The 12,916-nt window shown below is 35.9% G+C and overlaps 1 protein-coding gene across 5 annotated transcripts in view; it reads right to left on the bottom strand.

Moving 5' to 3' along the window:
• The window catches only part of ROCK1 (Rho associated coiled-coil containing protein kinase 1), an 88,390-nt gene that overhangs the window by 16,337 nt on the left and 59,137 nt on the right, over positions 1-12,916 (bottom strand). For all 5 annotated transcript variants that reach the window (XR_003542574.2, XR_003542573.2, XM_027731235.2 and 2 more), the window contains 7 exons: positions 12,504-12,573; positions 10,983-11,077; positions 9,558-9,723; positions 8,014-8,107; positions 5,164-5,252; positions 4,645-4,833; positions 3,949-4,114 (listed from right to left, as the gene is read on the bottom strand). Coding sequence is in view for 3 of the 5 variants with exons in the window: in XM_027731235.2 (XP_027587036.1) it covers positions 3,949-4,114; positions 4,645-4,833; positions 5,164-5,252; positions 8,014-8,107; positions 9,558-9,723; positions 10,983-11,077; positions 12,504-12,573 (869 nt within the window). In the remaining 2 variants the exon portion in view is untranslated. The remainder of the gene's footprint in view (positions 1-3,948; positions 4,115-4,644; positions 4,834-5,163; positions 5,253-8,013; positions 8,108-9,557; positions 9,724-10,982; positions 11,078-12,503; positions 12,574-12,916) is intronic.

Genomic DNA, 12,916 nt, shown 5'->3' with positions numbered 1-12,916 from the left:
TATTGCAATAAAACTGTTGGCTTAAATGCTCCATGTTTATTATTCCCTCCCATCTTTGCACAAAACATGATTTATAACACATGCTGTAAAATATTATGTGCTGCAGTTAAACCTGTAGGTCAGCTCAATTGCTCAAATTATCTTGCCAATCAGATGAAAAGAAGCAATTCACAACAGGTTAAGTGCCCTATAACAGCTAGGAGAAAAAAAAACTTAAGTTCCTGATTATGTTCTGTCTTGACAAAGAAGAATTCTGTTTACAATCATGCAAGTATTAAGACTTCCTAAGTCCAGCCAGGAGGAAGAGGCATTCCAAAGGCACCATTAAAAAGCAAATATCTCAGCTGTTTCAGCAAGGACTGTTAACACTGGAGATATCAGCTGAGATATGAGCTGCTATCTGAATCAATAATCAGGAGTGAGAGTTACTAAACATGCCTAGAACTGAATACAAGGAAAACCTTCCTCCACGTTGTGATTTTTCCACCTAAGTAAGCAAAAGCCTGAGAACAGCCTGGATGGTCTAAAGGGGCCAATCCCTACCATGGGAGAGCATAAACTGCCCTGGGAGCTACCAGAACTTGAGGGGTATTTAGCTCAATGACAGACAGAAACCACCTCCAAGTGAAATGCAGCTGTAAAAGGTGTGTTACCATGTGATTTCTCTGTATCTACCTCTAAATAGAGAATTTTTTCCTTAAAATTTTCTGAGTATTAAAAATTCATTTTAGTATTACCTTGAGTTTATTCAAATCTTTCTGACCCCAAAAGTTTACAAGAGGCTCTTCCTATAAATTGTGAATTCTACTTTTGTAGCCTCTCTGGTGGCTGGTAACCTAAACTCCCCAATTAGACAAGACACGAACCTCTCTGCCATGCAGGACAGCAGAAAATGCCAAAGAGCCAGGGTCTCTCTGGAATTCCAACAACTTTACTATTACACCATTTCATACCAATTTTTTTCTTCTATTAAACCAGAGACTGCCTGCCCACTGCCAGAATTGAGACTATGGAATCATTCTTTTATACATGTTCACATTATTTTGTGTCTTCATTTTTTTCCCCTGGTGATGTTTTTGCTGTGACAGGAAACTGAATAAATCATACTATAATTACTTATTTTGAAATTTGACAATTTATTTGCTTCATATTTTTTTTAGGAATGTCTTTGCTTTAAGAACTGGTGCAGCAGACAGAGAATCCTATTGACTGCTCATCACATCCAGCTCTTTAACAAGATGCTGTTCAAGGTGCTCTGAAGGAATGCCTATATTTGGGCTATGGAAGTGATGGGAACTTAGCACATAGTTGAAGACAATCAATGTCATACAACTAAATTCTAGCAAATGAACCACTGTGATATGTCACCTTCTGTTTTGAAGACTAATTACTTGATTTGCAGGAAAATAACTGTGCACTGGATAATGTCCTCTTTCTGTGGCACGGGCTATTTCTACTTCGAAGTCTGGCTGGTTTTTGTCCTTATAACACTACTGTACTCCTTTTCTGTGCTCTGCTTGGCTCTTTGACAAGCGTGTGAAATTTGACTGTCCTAATGTCACTTCATCTCCTTTAATTACTAAACTGCTTCTTATTAAGATCCTGATCAACTCACTCAAAAAAACCCAAAAAACACCAAAACCAAGCCAAACCAAAAAAACAAGCAGCATGTAGGAACACGATCTAGAGGAGTCCTAATAATATGCATTAGACTTCCTACCTGTATCACACAGTAACACCAGCAGCACAACTGCAGTAAAAATCAGAGGCATGCGTAGAGAAAAGGGCAAAAAAGAGAAGACGAGAAATGAAAGGCTAGTAAAAAAGAAATAGTTTGAGGGGTCATGAGTATAGAAACAAACCCCTCACTAAAGAACATCAAAAGAACTTCTACTAATTGTGATGTTCTAATTAACAATGAACAGCTGACTTGAAAAGCTCTTGCACAGACTGAAATTTCTGCCTCAAAATTGAAGTGACAGGTCATGCCGCCAGAAGTCTGATTACACATCTCCAGAGGTAAAACTGAAAATAACCTCCCTTAATTAGGCAGACAAAGAAAGAGCTTTTTTCCTAGTCTTTCCAAGATCTGAGACACAATGGGGTCATACTGACACACTACCACCATTAAGAAGAAAACAGGGAAGGTATCTATGCCCAGAAGGACGCATTTGTGTTTTCTGTGTAATACATAACAGACATTAACTGAAAATGGCTGAAAAGGAAAGCAATGAAGTTCAAAACTACTTTTTTATGCAGAATAAATCAGGTCTGTTTTGTTGTAGAAAAAAACCCTACACCTCTCAATTTACAAGAATTCAGAAATTTTCAATTAAAAATTACAAACGACAGTGTTCTTCAATTAGGAGACACTTAAAAACACAAGGCTTGATTCCAAATAGTGACTTGAGGGGAGAAAAGAACCCCTCTGATTTCTTTTTTACCTCCATTAAATGGAATACACTGCAAATGAGTATCTAAAAGAAAAACTCCTGAGAAGTATTGATAGTTCAGAAATACCAGAGGGAGTTCCCAGCAGGAACTCCTAGTTTCCTAGCTAAGGAAAAATAATGTTCCTTAACCAATCTAACAGATCTAAGAACTCAATGGAAGTTTGGTCTAGAAGATGTTTTCAAAAGACAAAAAACAGACATTCTCTTTACAAGATGGCAATTGCCTGAGGCTTTTACAGATCACACTGAAGAGTGCAAAAGGCTTCTTGAACAGAATGGAAGTTGCGAAGAAAATTACTATCATTATCTGAACGAAAATCTATTCTAGAATGAAATTCATTAAAATACTAACTAAAAATAAAAATCTAAAAATACACTACGGGAAGACAGGACACAAAAACAGACACAGAAAGGAATAACTACACAAAAACATATACGAACACTCATGACCTACCTGAAATTTCAATCACTCTAAGACCCCTGGAAAAATTCTAGAATGTGGCAATTTGAGCAGCATGAAGTACATTAACAGTAAAAGACACACCTAAAATAATTCTATTTACTTTTATCTGACTACTCATCCACTGAAGTCTTAAAGTACACAAAATAGTATTCTGGTTTTGTATGTTTAAAAATATTTTTCAACAATAGAAATCAGGCCATAAATCTTTAAGCACGTACGACAAGTTTATTTATTAAGATGTTCACAATGAATTCTAAAAATAATTACCCATATAAAAAAAATAATAAACCTAACTCTGACATATGGAAATTGTCAAACATGGCTTATTGCCTCTAAGCATTTTCTTTTCCTGTATCAAGAGATACAGAAGTGGATCATGTGAAAGTACAAACTGATTACACTTTTTAAACACTGGGGAAGGGGAGAGGTACATCACTAACCCATGTAACAGTGGGTCTCAAAGTATAGTGCCTGGAACTGACACCACATAGAAATGGCTGGCTACACTGTATTATTTGTTCTTAGTTTAACCTAAATCAGCTATCATAAAACCATAAATGGAAATTCCTACAATTATTTTTCACATCAGCAATTATTGCCACTTGTCACAGCGGTCTACATGACTGTGAGTAAGAACAGACAAGACCAAGGCAAGTTTGCATTCAAGATATAAAATACAATCACTATGTTGAGGAAATGCCGGTCCTGTATTCTGCTCACTGAACACTGCCCATTGTATTCACTGTATTCAAGAAACAGCAAATGTAAAGATACTCTTTCCAAAAAGTGGATATAAATTATGCTAATGCCAAGCAATACAGTAGAAAATGTGATGTGAGAATAAGTTAAGATTAAATATAAGCAGCTAAGCTATGAAATAAAAAAAAATGAACAAACAAAGAAAGGAAGAAGAGATGTGATACAGAGAAAGACAGACAGAAGATTTTAAAAGGTAGTAACTTTTTCGAAAGAATACCTTCCAAAACTATGTGCATGCACAAGATCAAGTAGTTCAATATGTTTTTCTCTTACCTGAAATATTTCCATCCGTTTCATCTGTCGGGAGACTAGCAACACTGGTAGAATCCATTCCTTGCTGGAGATCCACAATTTTCCTTCGTAGTTGTTCTATGTCACTCTCTTTACTGTCCAGCTGCATCTGGAGCTCGTTCCTGTACGTAGATTCTTCTGCTAGTTGCTGTATTTATATACACGTGCACAATTAGTGGGATACCAAAGTATTCTGAACACAAACCTCATTACTATTTTTTTCAGATATCTAGATATTTTTGATAGTATTGACATAAACTATTATAGTAGAAGTTTTTGTTTAGCCTTGGAAGGAAAAAACTTAAATATCAAAGATCCAGCAATGTATTCAAGCATAAAACAGTCTATTCTAGATTCATCTAATCATCTATTAAATTACCATTTGTTAGGACAAGGAGACCATCTATCAGCGAAATGAACTGGTAGTTTGCTATCAGTTTAGTAAGCTGAACAGTATTCAGGTTTCTAGCCTTTGTAACATATCAGTAACTTCCACAGTTAAGAATTTAGAAAGGGGAAATGAATGAGAACCCACACTTATCAAGTTCTCTGCCTCACTAAAATTCTGTAGCCTAAAACACCTGAAACAGAATTTTTTTCAAGAGGACTAGGAGTTAAGACATTTTTCCTGCAGAGACAATTCCACAATGGGACAAAAAAAAATTTAGATTATTTTACCGCTTGCATTTCATTGAGCTCCTTTTGGTATTTCACTACCATCTGATTGAATTTCTCTTTTTCTTGATTAAGTTCTAACTGTAGCTTTCGGTTTTCCTTCTCTTTCTTCCTCAAATCTTGCATGTTAGCTTTTTTCCTGTCTATTTTAAAATCTTTCCGATTCATTATCTCAGCCAGTTTGTTGACAGCCTGTTAAGAAAAAGGAGAACCAGTGGAAAAAATGATATATGCTAGCATGTTTCATACAAAACTTCTTAGTTCCTCTAGTTACAGGATTCAACTAATAAAAACCCTTCATCAACATAAACGGCCCTTACTCATGACCAAAGTAATACTGAACAGTACACAACATCAAAACTTATTCTTTCAACTGTAAATATCAACAATGCATATTGTACATCATGGTTAATATAAACTGAATTTCGAAGGAACCAACAGTGAGTTCACAAAAGCAATAAACCTAAAATATTTCTGTTATACAAAGTAATCGTTGCTATTAAATTGCATAAAAAGTTATACCTGTGTCTTCAAAGTTCTTTCATTGCTTATGCTCTTCTCATAATGCATTCTAATATTATTGATTTCCTCCTCTTTTTTCATTTTGTAATCTGTTAAAATAATATTCAACTTTGAGACATTTTAGGACAAGATAAATATTTCTAAACTTAATTGCTTCTACAATTGCATCTTCTTTTTATCCCTCCCTTTTCCCATTGTGTCCCTTATTGAGTAAAATACAGTTTGCAAAGATAAAGGTTACCAGTTTAATGCTACTATAATGATAGAAAATCACTAGAAGGATATATCAGAAAGGTACCAAGATGAAACACTAAAGCCAACACATGTATTTTTATTTCCTGATGATGATGAAGTTAGTTGTTCCACTTCCTTCATGTTTGCACTATCAAAAGTGTCTCTGCAGTACCAAAAATTACTTCAGTACCCACACAGAATAAGACTGATATGACTGGACTCATATTTAGTACAGACTCTCATATCAGCCATGAAGAGAGCATGGGGAAAAAGGCTTTCTTTTAAACAAGGAATGATTCTGTTACATACCCCCCACCCCCTCTCACACACCATTTACTCAATTCTACCAATCTTTCTATCACATCTCCAGTCTGCTGATTTGTTTCCGAAGTATCTATAAGTATGCAGTTCACTGATAAGAATTTCCCACCAAAACTACAAAGTTAAAGAACGATTTTTAAGGACTCAAAAGTAACAAACTTAAAAATACTGAAAATGCTTGCTCACCCAATTCCTGCTACTATGGAAATGTAAACTAAGGAAAAATATTTTAGTATGCCTTCCAGCCTACATACTGTTTGCAAAGACACTGGCAACAGAACCAATAAGGCCTTTACTCTTTTAGTCTTCAGGTATTAAAGCACGCATTCCAATTTGCACAAACGAAAAACCATGGGAGCAAAAAGTACCTTCCCATACAGTCAGAATGCATATAAATAGAATGCCCATCCACTGATCTGCATAACATCACAACTTAGATTCCGTGCCAAAGTGAGATCTTAAGGAAATTGAAATACTGATATGGCTTTACTGTAAATACTGGAGATAGACACAAACATTTTAATAAATACATTGTGTGCAATATGAAATGCGGAAAATACTTTACCTAAATAACTTTATGCACACAAGGGCAAGGCTGGAAGAAGGAGGTTAGACAGACAATATATGGATGAGCTGTAGTGGACAGGCATTCCTGCTTATGCCATCAGGAACTTAGCACTAAATTGTTTTAAAAAGTGGGAAAGGTAGTATGAGCAGAAACTCACTTCTTCCTACCTGGTACAGCTGAGGTTTTAATTATTTTCAACAATAAAGACAGTACATGAAAATGGAAACAATATAGTACAGGGTGACAATTTAGAAACATAGAATGGTTTAGGTTGGAAGGGACCTTAAAGGTAATCTAGTCCAACCCTTTGGCAGTAAGTAGGGGTATTTTCATCTAGATCAAGCTGCCCTGAGGCTTGTCCAGCCTGAACTCGATGGTTTCCAGGGATGGGACATCCACTACCTCTTTGGGCAACCTGTTCCAGTGTTTCACTACCCTCACTGTAAAAAACGTCCTTATATCTAATCTGAATCTACCCTATTTTAGTTTAAAACCATTATCCCTTGTCCTATTGCTACAAGCCCAGCTAAAAAGTTTGTCCCCATCTTTCTTATAAGTCCCTTTAAGCACTGAAAGGCTGCTATAAGTTCTCCCTAGAGCCTTCTCTTCTCCAGGCTGAATAAGCCCAGCTCTCAGCTTTCCTCACAGAAAAGGTGCTCTATCCCTCTTATCCTCTTTGTGGCCCTCCTGTGGACTCGTTCCAACAGGTCCATGTCCTTCCTTTGGTGGGGACCCCAGAGCTGGATGCAGTACTCCAGGTGGGGTCCCATGAGAATGGAGGAGAGGGGCAGAATCACCTCCCCCAGCCTGCTGACCACACTTCTGATGCTGCCCACAATGCAGCTCAGGACATGGTTGTCCTTCTGGGGTTGTGAGCACACATTGCTGGCTCATGTCCAACTCCTCACCCAGCAGCACCCCCAAGTCCTTCTCAGCAGGGCTGCTCTCCATCCCTTCGTCCCTCAGCCTGTATTGATTCTGGGGGTTGTCCTGACCCAGGTGCAGGACTTGGCTCTGTTGAACTCATGAGATTTCCACAGGTCCACTTCTCAAGCTTGTCTAGGTCTCTCTGGATGGTATCCTAGGCTCAGCATCACTCAGCTTGATGCCATCTGTAAACTTGCTGAGGGTGCACTCGATCCCACTGTGTCATGGATGAAGATACTGAACAGTACTGGTCCCAGTACAGATTCCTGAGGGACACCACTTGTCACTGATGTCCAATGGGACACTGAGCCATTGACCCCTATTCTCTGGATGAGACAATCCAGCCAATTCCTCATCCACCAAACAGTCCATCCACCAAATCCACATCTCTCCAATTTAAAAGGAGGGATATTGTGGGGGACCATGTCAAAGGCTTTACAGAAGTCCAGTAAATGACATCTGTAGCCCTTCCCTTGTCCACTGATGGAGTCATTCCATCACCTCCCTGTCCTCCATGTGCCTTAGCAGAGCTTCTAGGGGGATCTGTTTCATGATTTTTCCAGGCACAGAGCCAAGGCAGACAGGTCAGTAGTTCCTTTGTACCCTTTTTAAAAATGGTGCAATTTACATATAAGATATATTTTCAAGATTAAAACAATTACTTATATTGTTTTTCATCAAGCCCAAAATAATAGGGAAGATAAACACCAATGTCTTCTCCCATTTCCCATTTCTCCCCATATGCTTCAAATTCATTTGTGTTTCAAAACAGATGAATTAAAACTCCATAAATGACATACCTTCCTCCTGTTTCTTAAATTTTTCATTGATCTCTGTGTTTTCCTTTGTTATCAAATCAACATCTTTGGTTAATGTATTATTGGTTTCTTCCAGCTATATGAAAACAAACACGTTTTAAAATAAAGAACTTGCCATAAATCCTAAAAATATTTATAACAGTATAATTTTAACTACCCTTAAATCTGTACCAACCACTTACTTCAAACACATTCCTGCCTATGCGAATTTTTAAACTATTCTTCTGTGCTGTCTTGATTTACCAGAAGGCTCAAAATACACCTGTCACAGATAATTTTTTTTTAAATGATCTTTGCAGAACTGACAACACTGCAATATATAATTAAAAACTCAAGTTAGATTGTCAGTTATTGAATGTGGCAATTTGTGGTACTTTGGAAGAAGTAGTACCTAGAGATCTGATCCCTTGAATCCAGACAGAAAAGCAGCTAACAGATGCTACAACTCCAGCATTAAAGGCTACAGTAGACACAAGGCATTTACTACTAAATAATTGTCATAAATCATGAAAAACAGGTATAAATCAGGAGAAAAATAAAACTAAATTTGGTCTATGTCAAAGCATATGTAGATAAATACACACATAGGTTGATAAAAAAAAAAATCTGGAAAGGAAACCCATGACTCTTCAGATATATGAATACGTTAGCTCCCACAGCCAAGATCACTAACAAATACATATTAAAAACTAGACATAACTTTATTCCTGAAAAAGGTTTTGTTTGAAGCCTATACAAATGACTGTGTATCAAGCTGTCTGAAAAAATTATCAGAATATTTGAAACCAACAAACATATTGGCAAGAAGGTATTACTTTGATGCCACAGAGATAATCTTCTAAATGCTTCTTAAGAAATGGTGGCATTCTGGAGATTTCAAGCTTAGAAAAGAAAACACATGAAACAAACACTAGTTCCAATATCTTTACACAGAGATGGAATACCCATGGCAGTGCGGACAAAGCTTTGAGAAACTGAGCCTAGTTATGTCTAGAGTTTTACACCCCCAGGATTCTTAAGAAAATGTGCATAGCTGATGTTAAATGGGAAAAAACAATAATGATAAAATGACTATGCTACATACGGCCTGCTGTTTGAGACTCTTCAGTTAAACACATTTATCGATCACTAACACTCAAAAGTTATGGTATAAAATACCTTCAAAAATTACAGTTTGGGGGTTACTCAAGACTCTCAAGTGGGTTATTTTAAAAACTAAGTTACTTTGCAGTAGGAGTCTCTAATACACTGCTCTACAAATCTACAAGATTTAAATAATGACAGGAAGCAAGTACAAAAGCATAATAACTGAATTAGAGACATTCACTTGATTTTGCTTTTGGCTTCACCTCAGATTAATCAAGTCTATGTTCCTTTGGGAGTCCACATGAGGTTCCAAGTGAGCCCAAAACTTAAGATACTTGACTTATCACTTAAGACCACAATAACATTTTATAAATTAAAACCATGAATTTATGTTTCCGGCTGAAAGAGATACATATAGGCATTAATAACAGTTAGTTTACCCTTCTTATGATGCTGTCCATATCAGTCAATTCTTGCCTGTGTCTTGATGCTGCTTTTTTGCTTTCCTGACTCAATTCAAAGTACTGTTCTTCAAGGAGTGCTCGTGCCAACCGTTCTGACTCAGCTTTGGTTTCAGCTAAATCCAGCTGGGTAGTGAGTGTTTCTCTGTAAAAAAAGACATCAGGATTTCATTCTCCTACGCAAAACATAGTAAACTGTCAGGAAGACTATCAGACCTAAATTATACCTCTCAGCTAATTATCACTATCTTAGTTTCTTAGGAAAAGCAAGACTTACGAAATCATGCTCTGTACACTTGTGTCTTTTGATGGTTTACACAAGTGACAGCAGCAAACTTATTATGATTTCATTAAAATTTCAATCATCCATGAAACACCAAGCTAAATTCTCATGTCTTTGAGGAATCAAAAATAAAATTAAATTAAATGTAAAGAGTAGTCCATCAAAATGTACTTAACCCACATTCAGCCATTATCACAATTCTCACAGTAGTATCCAAGTGAGAAATGTTTATGATGAACAAAAGATTGTAGAGAACAGTGAGGGAACAGAATGTAAAGAGTCTATAAAAATAAGTAAGAAAAAACCCAACAACAACAAGAATAAAAGAAGTCTTACCTATCTCTTCTGCCCTCCCTATTTTTTTTTCTTTTTAAGTTAGATACTACTCTTGAACAACTTTGCATACTGATGTATTTTTCTCCTACATCATATTTATTAGCACAGTATCCTTTCTTTCTTCCTTTTTTAGCCCACCAAAATGCACCATGAACACTGTACATAACTTCTGCCCTTCAGATTCTGGTTTTGCAATGCTGATGCTCAAGTAGAACAAGAGACTCAGACTTTAGAAGAAAGAAACTACCTCATGCATAAGGCAACAGTCTCCTTCAGGATAAACATATAAATTAAGAAATCGGAAAAGCAAGCTTAAAAAACTTTTCTTATTTGCTAGCTCAGACTATAGTACTAGTATACTAAATTTTGAATTCAAAGACTCTTCATTAACTTTTCTCAAATTATTTTATTGAGTATAGGAATATACCAGGATTATCAGGATAATATAATCAAATAAAAAAAATTGTTACATAAGTGAGATGATTACCACAAATTGTAATTTTTTTTTCAAATTTTTGCATGTTACTGAATTCTCAGAGAAGTCATCTTTCTTCTTCCAAACACTACAGTGTCCAAAGCAAATATGAATAATCATATCTGGCTTTGTGAGCCAGCATAGGTAACATCCTATGTATTTGCCATCTTACAAGATGTTATGGAACACTTTTAAGACCTGTCTTTTCCTGAAGGAATTAAAACATCTTAAATCTGAATCAAAATTTTCATGAGTGAGATGATACTACACAGAAAAACTTATGTGTATTTGAGAAACACAATAAATATACTTTTCATTTTGCAACTCCTGCATTTTTCTTTGCGTTTCTTTATTCTTTTCATCAATTTCCTCTTTCAGTTCCTTAACCTGAGTTTTGTAAAGTGTCTGTAAAAGAAAGCATAAAAAAAGAAATCATTATTCAAATTCCATACTGAAAATTTCCTTTGTTTTCAGACTAGTTACTTTGAATCTGTCAAACCACAACACATGCCAATATTGTCTTTAGTGAAATTTCCTCCTTCCTACCTGTCTGAGATGCTTCTCCCGTTTCCCTTGGGTAGGGAACTGATGTGACCAGGTTAGTTTTCATTTATCTAATCTATTTTCCTACACAGATGCACAAACACTTTGCACTATGCTTGTAATAGTGAAGGAAGGCACTAGGACACAGCAGAGGAAGTCTCTGAGAGACAATAGGACAAAAACTGCATGCTCTTGTAGCATCACTGTCTCAAAATGTTAGTCAAATAAGCCTGCTATTGACCTGTGCTTTCACCTGTTGTATTCTCTTTGTGTCCATGTATCTTTTCTCTTAAAGTTTTTTGTGTGCACACTTCGTGTGCAGTGATTCAACTGAGGCTTGATTTATGTGAATGACTTCTGTGAATGACTTCTGTTCTTAATTACTGTATTGTTATTAACACCACTCATAATTCTGAAAGTTAAAATTTGGTCTTCTACAGTAAACTACTTTTGCTGAATATTCAGGTTGAATTATGAATGTCTCATCTAAACTACATGCTAGTGAAAAAAGGAAAAACTGAGAATTAAATACAATGTTCTGGATCTACTTATGTCATGAAAAAATGCACAAAATACCCCCTGTAACACATAATGAAATGACAATCATAAGCAGTTTAGCAAATATATAAATTTTTATTGCCCCTCGAAGGAAGAACTGAATTTGAAAGTAATTCCCAAACTGAAATGAGACTGTCCATATTCACAAATGCATCTGAAGTTCAGGTGTTACAGAGAATCTCATGCTATTGTTTCTTTTCACAGAAAGGAAACAGATCAAACTACACCTATGAAATAGACATTTTGGCTACCTGCAGTACCCAATAAGGCTCTTCAGGTGCAGAGATTCAGGTGCAGAGAAGGCATCTTTTTAGAAGATGCAGAATGCTACTGGATCTATGGTTCTTAAATATGCTTAAGGTAGATCAATAGTATGCATTATTTTCCAGTAAGTATGGAAATTTTGAACTCTCTGTAAAGTTTGCCATTATGTCAGAAAAGTATCTCTTTTCCAACCTCAAGATAGGAACTACTCTGATGAATACTTCAGATAAGAGTAATTCAATGTAATATAAAAGTTTTGACAAACAAGCACAAAGCAACGTTTTAGATACACTATCTAACATTCTCTAACATTTTTTCATTGTTTGTATTTCAAGCAGGATTTTCTGCATTGCTGATTTATGCCAAGCTGTTATTTAGGTTTAAAAAATTTTAGTATCTATTAACGATGCACTGTTAAATGATTTTATGTCAAAATGTAGCATACACAATTCTTGGCAAATCTTACCGAAAAATACTGCTCAGCTTCAAGCTGATCCTGAAGCTCACGCATTTGACATTCATTTCCTCTGTACTGCCTTTGAAGAAATAAAAATGGAAAACATGTAAGAAGTCAGCTACTAACAAAAGACAAAGACAATTTCTAAGTAGAACAGCATCCTATGACAATCTTACATTTGCACACATATTATTTCACGAAAACTAACAGTTTGCTGTATCCTAAAATTCTGATTTAATTACATTTCTTATTCTAAACTGACGATCATCTCAGTATGTAATTTAGAAGATGAGAAGTTGTCCAAATGGACAAATGTTAAGCCAGCTGAAGGAACATATAATAGAACCCTAATTAATGAAAAATGTCTTCAGTCAGTTTAAGAAATGTTAAGAAAAGTAATCAGGTAATTAAAGGGGAAAAAA

Source organism: Pipra filicauda, unplaced genomic scaffold (assembly GCF_003945595.2).
Source record: "Pipra filicauda isolate LSUMZ 115617 unplaced genomic scaffold, ASM394559v2 scaffold154_size2910363_pilon, whole genome shotgun sequence".
NCBI lineage: Eukaryota > Metazoa > Chordata > Aves > Passeriformes > Pipridae > Pipra > Pipra filicauda.
Note: the sequence above shows the minus strand (reverse complement) of the source record. Positions and strands in the feature narration are given on the sequence as shown.